Source organism: Eulemur rufifrons, chromosome 24 (assembly GCF_041146395.1).
Source record: "Eulemur rufifrons isolate Redbay chromosome 24, OSU_ERuf_1, whole genome shotgun sequence".
NCBI lineage: Eukaryota > Metazoa > Chordata > Mammalia > Primates > Lemuridae > Eulemur > Eulemur rufifrons.
The window spans coordinates 7,204,569-7,221,329 of NC_091006.1; the positions used below are offsets into that span (position 1 = coordinate 7,204,569).

Consider the following 16,761-nt stretch of genomic DNA (forward strand, 5'->3'; position numbering starts at 1 on the left):
GGAGACTCTGTCTCAAAAAATAAAATAAAATAAAATAAAATAATGAAGTTGCATGCATTTTGAGCAATCTGTCCTTAACTCTATTTTTCCCATAAAGTCTTATTATTTTTAGTGCACCGTTTTGAAGAACTCCAGGTTTTCAAGGTCGTATTATATTAGGTTATAGCAGAAACACCTGGACTCAGAATGAAGCAGGGTCTCTCTTCCAACAAGCATCTTTGATAGGTCCTGAGTGTCCCTGCTAGGAAGCCAGGAGACCAGCTAACCACTAGCCTCGGAGAGTGGAGCGACCTCCCGGGAGCCTGAGGGGCAGTTCTCGGGAGTTTGGGCACCAGAGCCCCTCAGAGTTCCCCTCTTCTCCCTCTGGACCCCAGATCATCTGGAGAGGCCAAGTGAAAAGACCCAGAATTTTGCCTCCTACAAGCTTAGAGATCTTGAACAAGTCACTGAACCTCTGCAGGACTCGGTTTCCTCATTCTTTACATGGGAAGGCAGCATTTTAAAAATCGTGGTGTTCATTTTTTAAACTGCCTTTGACTCTTGCTTTGCCATTTACAGTTCTGTAACCTTGGACAGGTGACTTCACTTCTCTCTGAGTCATCTGTAAGATGGGGCTCTTTGCGAAGATTTATTGACACCATGTGTACAAAGTACTTAGCACAAGATCCACATTAAACTCCCCAGGATTGGAACTCATTATGGGGCTGAGGGGATTCTCAAGAGCGTGAGTGAGGACTGCGGAGGCAGAGGAACCCGGAGCTGGTGGGGAAAGCAGGTGTGACTGTGACATCCCCAGTACGGTAAGCACATCCCGCGAGCCCTGTCTACCCGGCAGAGGCCTCGCTACCAGCCTGACCCCCTAGATTGCTTGAGGCACCCACTGGCTCCCCGAAGCATTTGGGAGCCGCCGCCTGCAGCTCCGGGTTCGGAGGACGGACTACATTTCCCGGCGTGCACCTCGCGTCGGGGCCCCGAGGGGCCGTCCCGCCGCTGGGACCTGGTCCCGGCCGGGTCCGCAGCTCCTGACAGCAACCGTCGCTCACGCAGCTCCTACTTTTTGTTTTGCTAAGCGCGTCCATTGCGGTCACCCCCACCGTGGGCTGCAGCCCCCGCGGGGTCTGTGAGGAACGCGGGTCCCCTCCTCCGGCACCCTGCGCCTGAAGTGGGGATCCGAGGCCGGGCTTATCTCCCCCGAAGGACTCCCTCGGCCCTGCGGGGTCTCCACTGCGGCCCGAGGCTGGCAGCGGGGTGCTGGGGGCTGCGGGCGGGGCACTGGGCCCGAGGCCGCGCAGCCGGAGACTACAACTCCCAGGCGGCACCGCGGCGGCGGCGGCGGCGACACGTCACTCGGGCACCGCCGGCGGCCCCGGGAAGCGGCACGGGCGGGGGCAGGGGCTGGGGCCGACCGGGAGGCCGGTGCCGAGAATGGGGGCCGCCCGACCGCCCCGCACGTGAGGAGACCGAGGGGCGCGCCACCCCGTCTCGGGGCGGCCGCCCCCAGGGCCCCGCCACCCCCGCCCGGCCCGGCGGCCATAGCCCGGGATGCGGAGCCGGGGGCCGCCGGTGGAGCTGCGCGGGGTGAGAGGCGCGGGGAAGGGGACTGCCTGCTGCCCTCGCCCTCGTCCCCCACCGGCGGGCCCCGGCAGGAATTCGGGAGCCTCGAGGCCAGAACCTCTTAGCGCCCCGGTATTTGGAGGGGCCAGGTGAACCTGCCGCCAGCTCCCACCCCGCCCCGCCTGGACAACCGAATCACAGGGGACATCCGTGCCCTTTTTCTTAAAGACATTTTTTTCTTGCTCCTGCGGAGGGCCCCCAGCCATGACCCCCAGGAGCCCCCTAGAACCCGCAGGGACTGCCCTCCATCCTGGCCGCCGGGGCCTGCCCTCTGCATCCCGCGGGCAGCCTGTGTGAAGCGGCCTCCCGCAGCCCCCGACCCCTCCCCCATGGAGGAGGAGGAGGAGGGGGCGGCGGCCAAGGAGTGGGGCACGACCCCCACGGGGCCCGTCTGGACCGCAGTGTTCGACTACGAGGCGGCGGGCGACGAGGAGCTGACCCTGCGGAGGGGTGACCGCGTCCAGGTGCTTTCCCAGGACTGTGCTGTGTCCGGCGACGAGGGCTGGTGGACCGGGCAGCTGCCCAGCGGCCGCGTGGGCGTCTTCCCCAGCAACTACGTGGCCCCCAGCACCCCTGCCGCACCCGTGGGCCTCCAGCTGCCTCAAGAGATCCCCTTCCACGAGCTGCAGCTAGAGGAGATCATCGGTGTGGGGGGCTTTGGCAAGGTCTATCGGGGCCTGTGGCGTGGCGAGGAGGTGGCGGTCAAAGCCGCCCGCCTGGACCCTGAGCGGGACCCGGCAGTAACAGCGGAGCAGGTGTGCCAGGAGGCCCGGCTCTTTGGAGCCCTTCAGCACCCCAACATCATTGCTCTTAGGGGCGCCTGCCTCACCCCGCCACACCTCTGCCTGGTGATGGAGTATGCCCGCGGGGGCGCACTGAGCAGGGTGCTGGCAGGACGCCGGGTGCCCCCTCACGTGCTGGTCAACTGGGCTGTGCAGGTGGCCCGGGGCATGAACTACCTACACAATGATGCCCCTGTGCCCATCATCCACCGGGACCTCAAGTCCATCAACAGTAAGTGGTGTCCTCTCCCCAAAACTTCCTTCCCCAGAACCCTGTGAGGCCAAGCCTAAGTGGTGGGAAACAGGGTGAGGGGACACCAGATGACACTGTGCCTGGAGCAAGAAGGGGCAGCAGTATACCTTCAGGGCCAGGTGAGGCAAGCCCTGCCGGAATTAAGGGAAGGAGGCTCAGAAAGGTTGAAGGACCTAATTGGCTCCCAAGCTACAGCGTCACAGTCGCTCAATAAACATGGATCCGTGAACACTGTAACAGGCCCTGCGTTCCCTGCCGAGACCAGGACAGATGCAGTGCTTGCCTTCACAGTGTTCACTGCCCAGCTGTGACGGCAGAGTCCACCTAGCCTGCCTGGAGTCGGGGTGTCTCAACCCTGGCGCTGTTGACATTTGAGGCCAGATCGTTGTCATAAGGGGCTGTCCTGTGCATCCTTCGTTGTTTAGCGGCTTCCTTGGCCTCTACCTACTCCATGCTATTAGCATTCTCCACCCTCTGTCCTCAGCTGTGACAACCAAAAATGTCTCTGGGCATTGCCAGATGTCCCTGGGGGGTAGAATCGCCCCAAGTTGGGAACCACTTCCTGGAGTCCTCCTAGGCCTTGGCCCAGCTGGCCGAGGCAAATCAGAAAAGATGAGAGAGGAATGAAATGGATGCGCCTTATGTAAAAGCTTCCAGGCTGCCTGACAGGTTCTCAAAAGTTGATTGGTTGGTTGAATAAATAATGGGGCCAGGTAGATGGGAAGGTTGCCCAGGACTCGTATCTAGATGGAGGAGCTTCTCGTGGTGTCAGCAAATATTAATTGAGCACCTGTTAGGTGGGAGCCCAAGGAGTACCAAGACAGCCATTGCTCCTGCCCTGATGGTACTCACAAACTAGAAATTGTATTCATTCATTCCACAGATGTTTCCAGAGTGCTGTGTGCTAGACCCTGTCCTAGGGATACAGCAGAGGGGAAAATCTCACCTTTCTGGCTCTCCCATTCTTGTTCTGCACCATCTCTCTTTCATTTCTTCATTCATTCAGTCATTCTTATATTTGCAAGAGGGATCAACTGTGGATGAGGCCAACATGCTTCTGCCCTCACATGGTTCCCACCCAACCCGGGAAATTCAGAAATGTGAGGATTCCCCCTTTGCCCCCAGTGCTCACATCTCCTCCACTCCTGATTGCTGTCAGTTCTACAGCTTGAAATTTGTTGAATCCGTCCCACTAATTTTTGTAAGTGTGTTGCTTATGCACCTACCAACAACTGGAACAGGGGCTGGGTCTTCCGTGCCTCCTAAGCCTGACATGCGTATACTCAACAGATAGCTACCAAGTGTCCATGACATGCCAAGGCCTGTGCCAGGACTGGCGGATGTGCAAGACAGACACAGGTGGTCCCAACCTCTAGTGGTGCTCATGCCCTAACTCCTCTGAAATGCCAGGTAAACGGAGGCAGGACTACTCAGCATGTTCCTCTCAGAGGCTGGTGCTCCTCCTCAACCCTTCCTCACCCCGACTGATTCACGCCCTATACCCCAAAGTTTTTTGGTAGCCAGTGCTACCTGGACAAAGGGTCAGTGGGGTTCTTAAGGCCAGGGCTTCCTCCTGAGACAGTGGGTCTGCTCCATCTCTGAGACAGAGGACACAGGACCTCTGCAGCACTGCTTCCCCCATGCATCCTGCGCCAAGGAGCTCCCCTCTGGTGCCACTCATTCATTGTTCATTCGACCAATAATTCTTAAGCACCTGTTATACACTAGGCACTGTCCTTGGCTCTGGGACTGCAGAAGTGAACGAGGCAAGGTTCCTCCCCGTTTCTCTGCATTGTGACACTGATATTCTAGTGAACAGGAATAGCTGATTGATAGATAGATACATAGCAAAATTTCAGAGAGTATCAGGGGCTCTCAATGAATAAGACAGATTAGGGATGAGACAGAGGAAGCTCTTTAGATCGGGCAGTCTGGGAAGACAGTTGAGCAGAGACCTAACAGAGAAGACCTAGCCTTACAACAATCTGGGGAAAGAAGCCTGGGCAAGAGTAAGACCCCATCGCTACAAAAAATAGAAAAATTAGCCGGGCATGGTGGTGCACACCTGAAATCCAAGTCTCAGCTACTCAGGAGGCTCACGCAGGAGGATCGCTTCAGCCTAGGAGTTGGAGGTTGTGGTGAGCTGTGATGACGCCACTGCACTGTAGCCTGGGCAACAAAGCAAGACCTTGTCTCAAAAAAAAAAAAAAAAAAAACACCTGGGGAAATTGGGAACAGCAGGGCAAACGTCCTGAGACAGAAATGGGCGTGCCTCATGGGAGAAACAGCAAGGAGACCAGACCGGTAGCTGAGGCTGAAGTGAAAGGAAATCAGATCAGAAAGGTAGGCAGGGGCCAGATCACATAGGACCCTGGGGCCATGGCAAGGACTTTGGATATTTTATTCAATGTAGCGGAAGCCGTTAGAGGTTTTTCAACAGGAGGTGACAAGATCAGATACAGATTTTGAAAGGGGACTGATTTAGGCCCAGCCTGAGAAATGCAGAAATAAAGTATTAGACCATGAGGTATTCCTCCTGTCACAGGGGGTCCTAAGAAGGGAAAGCTTCCGAGAAGGTAGAGTCGCAGGCTGGGAAGTCACTGGAGGCTTCCAGGAGGAGGTGGCACTGAAGCCGGATTTTAAGGATGGACAAGGTTACCAACTGTGTGACCTAATCTTTGTTAGTGATAACCCTAGGCAGCAAGTAGCTGGAACCATTAAATATGCTTGGGGAACATATCAGTCAGATTTTGTTCACAATCATGCTGTGTAACAAACCACCCCCAAAACTTGGTGTCTTAAAGCAACATTTATTACTGCTTAAAGCAGTCATTTATTACTGCTCTTGCATTTGCAGGCCACCAGGAAGGTAAACTGATTTAGGCTGGGCTGAGCTGGAGGGGCTCCAGGTATCTGTCATCTTCCTTGGGCCGGCAGGCTAACCAAGGCATGCTGTGATGGTGACAGCGAAAGTGCGAGAGGGCAAGCAGACGTGTGGGCCTAGGCTTGAAACTGGCGCCCTGTCATGTGCACCTCAGTCTTGGCCAAAGTCATGGCCCACCTAGATCAGATGGGGAAACACACTCTGCCTCTTCAGTGGGAAGAACTACAAAGCTACGTGGTAAAGAATGTGGGCACAGGAAGGAGTAGAACTGGGACTCCTGGCTGCAGTATACCGCAGGGTGACAGTGACAAAAGGGAAACCACATTCATCCCTTCTGCTCGTGGTTTACAGGTCCCACTTCCAGGGTGGTTAGAAATTCAAGGCCTGGACCAAGGAGGACCAAGGCCTTGGCCGTTGGTTCTTGATCACTCACTTGATCACCCAGAGACCGGGTTGGAATCAGGAGGGCAGAAGACCCAAGGGACGCTCCCTTCTCCCTCGTGGAGACCACAGTAGAAGGGCTCATGGTTGTTCCAGCTCAGAAAAGGATCTGCCACAGAGTGGGACAGCTTGAGGTAGTGAAAGGAGAGAACAAGCAGATTCAAGCTGAGGCAGAGGGCCAGGGCACTTGGGTCTGCAGCCCAGCAGTTCTGGGGTGACACACCTTTCTTCCTACCCCACAGTCCTTATTCTGGAGGCCATCGAGAACCACAACCTTGCAGACACGGTGCTCAAGATCACAGACTTTGGCCTCGCCCGAGAGTGGCACAAGACCACCAAGATGAGCGCCGCGGGGACCTACGCCTGGATGGCACCAGAGGTTATCCGTCTCTCCCTCTTCTCCAAAAGCAGTGATGTCTGGAGGTGCTGAAACGCGCGCTGGGATGGCCTCTGGGGAGTGAGGGAGGGAGGAAGAGGGGAGGGTGGAGTGGAAGGTGTGATTTCCCACTGAAGCCAGGATGGGGGCCTGGCAAAGGGGCCCACCGGCAAGGTCAGGCCACCAGAAAAGAGCCAAAAGAGTCTCCTGCTCTGCTAGCAGAAGTGGCAACTTGGATTAGAATAAAAAATCCATAAGATATAGAGGTAGCATGTGGGTGTCAGCACTAAAAGACCCTCAGACACCAGCCAGCGCACCACCCCCGTTTGTCAAACAGGAAACAGGCCTTTGCAGGCATTCATTCATTCATTCACTCACTCGTGCAAACGCACTGGGTTCAAAGGACACAGCAGTGAACAGAATTAGACATGGTCCCTGCCCTCAGGGATAGTAAATAAATAAATACTTAGAAGCTTTTCTTTTAAAAAAAACTGTTGGGTTTTTTTTTTTTTTCCTGCTTTTCCTCTAATTCCAAAGGTGTGGATTTAAAAAATCTGTTTTTAAGTTAAGAAAACTGTGAAATAATTTTTAAAAGATAGTAAGTGCAACAGAAAAATCATGAGTGTTAATTGCTGCTAGGAGGTTGCTAGGAAGGCACTTGGAGGGCTGGGAGGTGACTTTTGGGAAGGCTTTTCTGAGAACTGATACTTTGGCTGAGTTCTGAACGACAAAAAAGGAGAAGGCAGCCGTGCAAAGAAGCTTCCCAGGCAGAGGGAGCAGCCTCAGCAAAGGAGGGAGTGAGGTGAGCAGGAGCCTGGTGTGTTCCAGAAACAGCTGTGAGCCCGTGTGGCTGGAGCAGAGCAGGAGAGGAGGAGAGAGGTGGGCAGTGCTGCGGGAGAGGGTGCTGGGTCAGGCCCTGTGGGCTGGGAACCCACTCCAGGTTTCATTCTAAGCAAAGCAGGAAGCCATTAGGGGCATTTATGAATGACTTGATCTGACTTAGCATTTTAAAAGCTCCCTGGGCTGTTAGGTAGAAAAGGCCAATGACCAGGACCAGACTATTGCTGTCACCAGGGAGAGTTGATGGTGCTAGGGAAACTTTTCAACCCAGGGCCTTCTGTTTGATTAGGGCCAAACCCTGGTCTCCCCATTTACTGTTCCCATCAGTCCCCAGCTGAGGCTCCAGACTGTCCAAGCAGCAAATTGATGGGTTTAGGGCAGGGATGTATCAGACAGGAAGTCTCTGGCTCAGCCTGAGGCACAGCAGCTCTTGGCTTCTGATCAGGCATTCATTTATGGTACCAGACATCCATTAGAGCCCATATTTTAGCTGCGAGGAAGAGAAAATCCAAAATAAAAACAAGACTGAAGTTTTTGCTCTCATGTAAAGCCCGGGTTGATATGGTGCCCCTGATGTCAGGGACTCAGGCTCCTTCTATGTTGGGGTTCCTCAATGGGGTATTGTTGACATTGGGCAGGATAATTCTTCCTTGTATGGTACTGTCCCCTACTTCTCAGGACACTAAATATCCATGGCTCCCAGCCACCAAACGTCAGTAACACTCCCCAGTCATTGTGACAATCAAAACATCCCTGCAGGTTTCCAGGGACATAGGAGAGGTGGGAGGATCATGCCACCTCCAGCTGAAAACCACCATTCATTTCCTCCACCTTGTGTGGCCTCCATTTCCAAGTTTGCTTCATGATCCAGAATGGCAGCTTGAGCTCCAGCTTTTATGTGCAACATTCCAACCAGTAGGAGGAAGAGAGGCAAGGGGCACCCCTCGTCTTTAAGGACACTTCCTGGAAGGTAGTCGCCCACTGCAGAGCCTCCTACATCCCATGGGCCATATGGGCATGCTCAGCTGCAAAGGAGGATGGGAAATTAGTGCAGGCAGCATGTTCCTGGCTCAGATTCACCAGTGCTGTTGCTGAGGAGGAAGGGGAGGCCGTCAGCTGCATGAGGGCAGTGGTTGTGTCTGTCTTGTTCCAGCGCCTGGAACCGTGCCTGGCACACGGTAGCACCTAATGAATATATGTTAATGAATGCACGCGTGGATATTGGGAGAGAACAGGGGTCTACTGCATGTAGATCAGGATCCAGGAGGATGCACAGTTTACTGGGGAAGACAGACACCGGGTGACCAGAGCACAATGATGCATGCTCTGGTATCGTGTAGCCGTTCAGGGCACTGTCACAAGCCTCGGGCACACCTGAGTCTGAGTGTGGCTGCACCACTCGCTAGCTGTGACCTTGGACAAGCAGTTTAACCTCTCTGAGCCTGCACCTGCTCAGTGGTTAAAATGGGGGTCATATCAATACCTTCTGCCTTACAGGGCTGTTGGGAGAATTACCGAGTGCCTAGCACAGTGGCTGGCCTGGAGTAAGTGCTTTATAAATGTTAAATAGTATTAACTTGGTTTTAGAGGTAAGTGCCGCGTGTCCTGTGGGAACATAGAGGAGGGGCCTCTAACTAGCTTTGGAGGCTGTGGAATCAAAGAAGGCTTCCTGGCAGAGGGGGCAGCCTGAGTTGAGACTTGAAGGACAGATAGTTACACAAAGGGAAGAGTGTTCTCAAAAAAGGGAACAGCATGTGCACAGTCCAGAGGTTAGGAAGGACAGGGCTTATTCAGTGCAGTGTGGCTGCAAGATGATGTTGGGGTTGGAATGGGCTGAGAGCGTTTAGAGGTGAGGCCAAGAAGGTCAGGGCCAAGAAGGGTAGATTTGCCCAGTGGGCATGGGAAACCCACGGAAGGTTTCCAGGCAGGAGCCAGGGAACATAGGCAGAGGAAAGAAGAGAGATCAGAGAGCCCAGCTCATCCTACCTATTTGAGAACGGACCTGTAGAGGTCAAATCAGGTTCTGTGCCCTTATTGGCCAGGGCTGGAGATGTCAGGGTGAGGATGGCCCACCATGGGACCGAGGGCAGGGCTGGGGCATAGGTGAGGATTGGGGTGGGCTGCAGCATCACCCCTGCCTCTCCCCCACCTGCAGCTTCGGGGTACTGCTCTGGGAGCTGCTGACGGGTGAGGTCCCCTACCGCGAAATCGACGCCTTGGCCGTGGCATATGGCGTGGCTATGAACAAGCTGACGCTGCCCATCCCCTCCACGTGCCCCGAGCCCTTTGCCCGCCTACTGGAGGGTGAGCCAGGGCCCCGTGGAGAGGGTAGGCCCAGCTTGGAGTGGCAGGGGCCCTTGGGCCCAGTCCTCTGCCCTGCACACCCATCCATGCCAGTGGGCCCAGGAATGAGAGGGAAGGGACTAGACCCCATGGGACTATGAACAGTCTCCCCCACAGTTGGCTCCATGCTTCCCCCCAGACCCTTGTTCTCGCCAGGCCCAGAGCTCTTGAGAGCAACCTGTTAGGACTCCCTGGCCCTGGGATTCCTCTCGGATGCTCGATTCCGCCACCAGCCCCTCCATAAGGAGCAGGTCCCTGGGTTTCCCTCAGCATTTCACTGAGTGAAACATTGGCCAGGAGCTTGGCCTTGAATTCCTTCCCCTCAGCTCCATAGAAACTTTGTCCACAGTCCCCAGAAATCCTACCTTCCTCTGAGCAGGCTGATTCCCCAGAGCATGACCACTGACACCCTTATCCCCCACCACTGTCCTTCCCCTCTCACCCTAGAATGCTGGGACCCAGACCCCCACGGGCGGCCAGATTTCGGCAGCATTTTGAAGCAGCTTGAAGTCATTGAACAGTCAGCCCTGTTCCAAATGCCGCTGGAGTCTTTCCATTCACTGCAGGAAGACTGGAAGCTGGAGATTCAGCACATGTTTGATGACCTTCGGACCAAGGAGAAGGTGAAGGCAGGCAAGGAGGGCGGGATGGAGCAGGATCCCTAAGTTCTGATGCCTTGGGCTGCTCAGAGTCCCTTCCCCTGAACCCCAGCCTTTGGGTCCATACAGGATCAAGGGAGCCTTTTTTGCATATTAAGAAAGGACAGCCTCCTGTTGGTGGATTAATAAGAAAAAGGCACCTTGTACTGAAGTACTTACAGGTGATATTGCATGATGTCTGGGCTTGGCTTTAAAATACTACAGCAGAAATGAAGAGAGGGTGAGAGGAAAGGACAAGGATACAAGATTTGCAAAATATAAATAATTGTTGATGTTGGATGCTGGCTATGTAGGGGTGCACTATTCTGCTTTTGTGGATGTTTGAAGTTTTCCAAACTGAACAATTAGAAAAAGAAAGAAAGGAAAGGCACCCTTTCTTTGGCTAACGCGGGCTCCTGCCCTGCACCCAGCTTGGCTAATGAAGAGTGAGTTGGATGGTGACCCCAGTGTGCCCCACAGCAGGGTGCCCTTGTGCAAGGCACCGAGCAGATGCAGCAGCCCTGGGTGCATCCTCAGGGAGCAGAGTGGCCGGGCCCTTCCCCCAGCCAGCGCGTCTCCTCCCCAGGAGCTGCGGAGCCGGGAGGAGGAGCTGCTGCGGGCGGCGCAGGAGCAGCGCTTCCAGGAGGAGCAGCTCCGGCGGCGGGAGCAGGAGCTGGCGGAGCGCGAGATGGACATCGTAGAACGGGAGCTGTACCTGCTCATGTGCCAGCTGAGCCAGGAGAAGCCCAGGGTCCGCAAACGCAAGGGCAACTTCAAGCGCAGCCGCCTGCTCAAGCTGCGCGAAGGCGGCAGCCACATCAGCCTGCCCTCGGGTACCTGCCGGGAGCACCCCCTGCCCCCTAACCCAGGGCCTGTCTCTTCCTTTAATCTGCCTTGTTTCGCCTTGCCAATAATGTGTTGAGGAACCGCGTGGTTAGTCCCATGCAGTTTCCTACAGTCTGGAATTTGCTGCTTGCTTCCCTCTAGTGTCGATTACCATGTCCCTCTGTCCCCTGAAGTTCCTGTGCATTGCTACTGGGTTAAACTGTGCTGTCTTCGACCCTTTTTGACCTACAGAAGTTTCATATGGATCAACCTCATAGTTAGCTCTCAAGGCTTAATCAGATTCGGGTTCAGGTTTGGATTTTTTTTTTTTTTTTTGCCAAGACTACCCCCCAAGTAAATGTGTTCACCCACCAGGAGACACATACTGTCTAGTCATCGCCCTCTGTGATGTCACGAGCCATAGAGCCATGCCGGCCAGTGGAAGTATAACACAAGCTATGTGTAGAATTCTAAATTTTCTAGTAAGCATCATTAAAAAAAGAAACAGGAGACATTAGTTTTATCTTACCTTTTTTTTTTTCCCCACACTAAATCTTTGAAATCTAGTGTATATTTTATATTTACACACATCTCAATCTGGGCAGTAAATTTTCATCAAAAACTTTTGATCGGTATTTAGATTTCATAAAATTTAGTGTTAAAAAAGTAGATACACATACCCAAGTTGTTCCAAACATGCTTAAATGTTTCCAGTACCCAAATTGAGTATCTGGTTTTTAAATTTAAACTTAAATTACTGTGAAGACAATTAAATAAATAAAGGCTAAACCTCAGTTGCACAAGCCACATTCCACGTGTTCAGTTGCCACTTGGAGTTAGTGGCTTCCATACTGGACACTCAGGCCTAGACCCTGGGTCACGGAGGGCTCTCGTGCTTGTTAAACCACAGTGAGACTGCTGCTCCTCTCTGCCCTCCCCCAGAGTTGCTGATTCAGTGGGGGAGGAGGAGGTGGAGCCAGAATTTGCATTCCGTTTCCCAGAAGTTTCCAGCTGTTGAGGATGGTGCTGGTCTGGGTACCACACTTTGAGAACCACTGCATTAAGGAATGAAAAATGGTGGTGTTGCCATTCTCTCCCTCCCTCTATACTTCTACCAAGGCAACTCCCCTTTGGTTACCCCCGGAACCATTTGCTTAGAAAAGCCTCTCTCCCTTTTTGCAGGCTTCGAGCATAAGATCACGGTCCAGGCCTCTCCAACTCTGGACAAGCGGAAAGGATCCGATGGGGCCAGCCCCCCTGCAAGCCCCAGCATCATCCCCCGGCTGAGGGCCATCCGCCGTGAGTATCTTCCAAGGCCCTGACCAGTCAATCAACAAACATCTTTGAGTACACACCTCGCACCAAGGCAGGGGAACAGGGAGCAAGATGGGCGAGGCCCCTCTCCTCATTCTCATCTGGGGGAAACAGGCAGGAAACAAGGAAGCAAGTCAGTGAGCAGGATCGTTGCCAGTAGTGGTAAGTGCTGTAAAGGAACTCAGGGAAGGGAATAAAATAGAAGGTATATGCAGGATTCCCCAGAGAAACAGAATCAATAGAAAGAGGTTTCTTATGAGGGATGGGCTCACGTCACGGTGGAGGCTGGGAAGTCCTACCGTTTGCTGCCTGCAAGCTGGGGGCTCAGGACACCTGGTGATGTGGTTCCAGTCCAAGTCCAAAGGCCTGAGAGGCAGGAGCACTGATGTCCGCTTTCGGGAGAAGATGGATACCCGAGCTCACGCAGCAAATTCTCCCTTCATCTGCCTTTTTGTTCTGTTTGGGCCCGCAACGGAGTGGATGAGGCCTGCCCACACTGGTGAGGGCCAGTCCTCTCCTCCCTCTGCCCATCCAAATGCTAACCTCTTCCAGAAACAGCCGCTACCTAGGCATCTCTTAGCCAGGTCAAGTTGACACCTAAAATTAACTGCCACAGAAGGGTTGCTATTTTACATCGGGAAAGCCTGTCTGAGGAAGTGAGGTTTGAGCAGGGGCCTTCATGGTAAGAAGCAGTGAGACATGCCAAGACCCGAGGGAAGAGTGACCCTGGCAGAGGGAACAGAAAGGCAAGAGCCTGGAGGTGGCACGAGCACGGCGTGCTAATAATTAGCCCGCTTAGCCGGCGTGAGTGAATGGGGGGAGCGCAGGTTTGTGGGGTCTACAGGGGCAGATCACGCAGGGCCTTGAGACCAGGGTAAGGAATCTGGATTTTCTTCTCAACGCTGTGGGGGAGGGTGGTGAGCAGGGCAGATCTAGTCGACCTTTTCCCGCTGGCTGCTGTGAGCAGTAAACGTGGGGCGACCAATGAGACGGTAGGGGCTGGACCAGGGGACTCAGAAGGGAGAGATGGTCACAGCCAGAGCTACATGGCAGAGGCACAGCCTTCGGAGTTTGCAAAGCTGAATCCTCAGTCTGTCCCACCCCATCGCTGACCCCAGCCCTGCCCCCACGCACAGCCCCCTACACGCCTCTGCTTGGCCACCTGCTTTACACCTGGCCAGGAGGTCCGGCCAGCAGGGCAGCAAGTACTATTACTAGTGCTAGGTACGTTCAAAGTGTGGCAGGCACAGAGAACAGCAGGGATCTAACTCCCCAGAGCTGGAGGCTGAGGGCGCACAGCCACCCAGAATGCACGACAAAGGGTTGGGCCATGAGGGGCAGATGAGGCCAAGGACGTTGGCAGGGAATAGGTTATGAAGGGCCTCAAATGCCAGGCTGCGGAGTGGGGACTCTGTCCTGACAGCAGTGGGGAGCTATGGGAGGACTTATAGCAGGGAAGGTCACGAATGGAGTTAGACTGATCCCCTGGACGCCCAGGCAGAGGGGGGATCTGAGGTGGGGACAGACTTTCCACGACCCAGTAACCAGGTGGCTTCCCTTGACCCAGTGACTCCTGTGGACTGTGGCGGCAGTGGCAGTAGTGGCAGCAGCAGCGGTGGCAGTGGGACGTGGGGCCGCAGTGCACCCCCGAAGAAGGAAGAGCTGGTTGGGGGCAAGAAGAAAGGCCGGACGTGGGGGCCCAGCTCCACCCTGCACAAGGAGCGGGCTGGAGGCGAGGAGAGGTGAGGTGCTTCTGCGGTGCCGGCCCTGCGCCCTGCGCCCTGCCCCAGACCAATCTCTTGGAACCCCCTGCAGGCTGAAGACCCTCGGGGAAGGAAGCAAACAATGGTCATCAAGCGCCCCCAACCTGGGCAAGTCCCCCAAACACACACCCATGGCCCCTGGCTTTGCCAGCCTCAATGAGATGGGTAAGAGGGCAGGGTGCTTGCAAGGAGGGGGAGGGGACATTCCCTGGCCAAGGGGAGCTTAACCCAGGACCAAGGGGTGAGCCGTTGCCCAGGGCTGGGGGAGGGGACAGGATTCGCTGGGCCCGTGGGCAGGAGGCATTCCTGGAAAGGGGCACAGCAGGTCCCTGGGGTGTGGGGGTCATTCCCATGGGCAAGGAACACCCTTCCCTGAGCCTACTGGGGGAGGTTTGAGGATGATGCTTAGTGGGACATGGTGGTCTTGCTGTTGGAGGGGTCATTGGGGACTGTCCCTTGCCACCAATACTCGCGGGCCCAGGAGCCAGCCCCGCAGTCAAGTGACGCCGCTCTCCGGTTGCAGAGGAGTTCGCGGAGGCGGACGGCGGCAACAGCATGCCCCCCTCCCCCTACACGACCCCGTCCTACCTCACGGTGCCACTGCCCACCGAGCCCTCCCCGGGGGCGCGGGCGCCCTGGGAGCCGGCGCCAGCCGCGCCCCACGCCCGGCCGGGACACAGCGCCCGGAGGCGCTGCGACCTCGCGCTGCTGGGCTGCGCCACGCTGCTGGGCGCCGTGGGCCTGGGCGCCGACGTGGCCGAGGCGCGCGCGGCGGACTGCGAGGAGCAGCGGCGCTGGCTGGACGGCCTCTTCCCCCGCGCCGGCCGCTTCCCGCGGGGCCTGAGCCCGCCGGCGCGCAACCCCGGCCGCCGCGACGACGCGGTCCCCGGCCCGGGCCTGGCGCCCTCGGTCACCCTCGTGTCGCTGTCGTCCGTGTCCGACTGCAACTCCACGCGTTCACTGCTGCGCTCCGACAGCGACGAGGCCGCGCCGGCCGCGCCCTCCCCACCGCCCTCCCCGCCCCCGCCCGCGTCTTTGCCCTCGCCCAGCGCCAACCCCCTGGTGGACCTGGAGCTGGAGAGCTTCAAGAAGGACCCCCGCCAGTCGCTCACGCCCACCCACGTCACCGCCACCCGTTCAGTGAGCCGTGGGCACCGGCGGACGCCGTCGGATGGGGCGCTGGGGCAGCGGGGACCGCCCGAGCCCACGGGCCACGGGTCTGGTGAGTGAAGCACCCTGAGCCCACCCAGGTCGCAGAAAACAGCCCTTCCTCTGTGCCCCACCACGGTCCGAGCCCAGCCGCCCCCTAAGGCGACAGCCTGGTGGGGGCCGCGTAGCGTGGAGGAGGGAAGGTCTGAGTCCCCTCCCTCCTGGAAGCATTGTGGGTCCCCAGGTGATGAGACACAGGATGAGCAGGGGTGGCAGGCAGGCCTACAAGGGCCAGGCAGGTGGCTTGCATAACGACAAAGATAACGACATGGCTAACTCTTACCTAGCAGCAGTGCTTTGCACTGTTCCCTGTGCATTTACCAACGTCGACAGGGATGACTGCAATGGCGGGAGATACTAAGTACCCACCGTCCAGCCTGTTTTACAATTGTTACTGTATTTAATCCTCACCTTTGTAGTAAGCTGCTATTTCTATCCTCATTCAGAGATAATGTCCTGCCTGAGGTCTCTCCTAGGTCTGTCCACATGACCCCAGCCAGTGTAGGGGAGTCAGGAGGACTCAGCTTTGGCTAGAGTGGCTGCCAAGAAACTGGCTCCAAAGCCCAAAGTCCATGCCCAGAGCCCACCCAGATGAGCGAGCAGGTGGGAGTGGCGGGAACCTAAGCCCAGGTCCAGGCACTGCTGTGCTGCAGGTGGCTGTCGCCTTGCTGGCAAGTGGGCCCTGCAAGATCCGTGGATTTCTCAAGGGAAATTTGAAATTCCACCTTAAACTCTCGTGGGTTTTAAATGCCACCTTCGGCCCGCCCCACTCACCTCATCTGAACCTCTTTTACCAGGCCCTCGAGACCCCATGGACTTCCCCCGCCTGCCCGACCCCCAGGCCCTGTTCCCAGCCCGCCGCCGGCCCCCCAACTTCCCAGGCCGCCCCACCACCCTGACCTTCGCCCCGAGACCCCGGCCGGCTGCCAGTCGCCCTCGCTTGGACCCCTGGAAACTGGTCTCGTTTGGCCGGACGCTCAGCATCTCGCCTCCCAGCGGGCCCGACACTCCCGAGAGCCCTGGGCCCCGCAGCATGCAGCCCACGCTGCTCGACATGGACATGGAGGGGCAGAGCCAGGACAGCACAGTGCCCCTGTGTGGGGTCCACGGCCCCCACTGAGGCCTGCCCACCACCGCCCGCCTGGGCAGCCATGAATGTAGCGCCCCAGGCCCCGCCCCAGCCCGCCGTGCCACAAGGTGGGGGAGGCCCTGGGCAGGATACTCAATGCTATTTATTGGGGAAGGGGGGTGGGGGGATACTTAATTTATTCCTTTGTACCCCAGGGGGTGGAGCCCTGTGCCCGCCCTGCACTGGGGGAAGGGTGTGCAGGGATACTCAGGGACAGGGCACCGTGGGGGATTTGGCACAAATGCAGCATTAAAGGTAACCCCTGCCCCCTACTGCCTTTGGTTGTGTGTCTTCCCTGGCCCAGGCCCTCATGCTGGATCATCCCCAGGGGGACACTCCCCACCCCACAC

General features: G+C 56.5%; 1 protein-coding gene across 1 annotated transcript; it reads left to right on the forward strand.

The window, feature by feature from the left end:
* Positions 1-1,342: 1,342 nt before the first annotated feature.
* MAP3K10 (mitogen-activated protein kinase kinase kinase 10) lies at positions 1,343-16,683 on the forward strand. Its single transcript, XM_069457369.1, has 10 exons — positions 1,343-2,628; positions 6,217-6,397; positions 9,346-9,494; positions 9,981-10,156; positions 10,758-11,004; positions 12,179-12,295; positions 13,878-14,052; positions 14,126-14,238; positions 14,597-15,295; positions 16,080-16,683. Exons 1-10 carry the CDS (start codon positions 1,944-1,946, stop codon positions 16,400-16,402), a joined length of 2,865 nt encoding a protein of 954 aa, XP_069313470.1. The 5' UTR covers positions 1,343-1,943; the 3' UTR covers positions 16,403-16,683.
* The last annotated feature ends 78 nt before the right edge of the window (positions 16,684-16,761 follow it).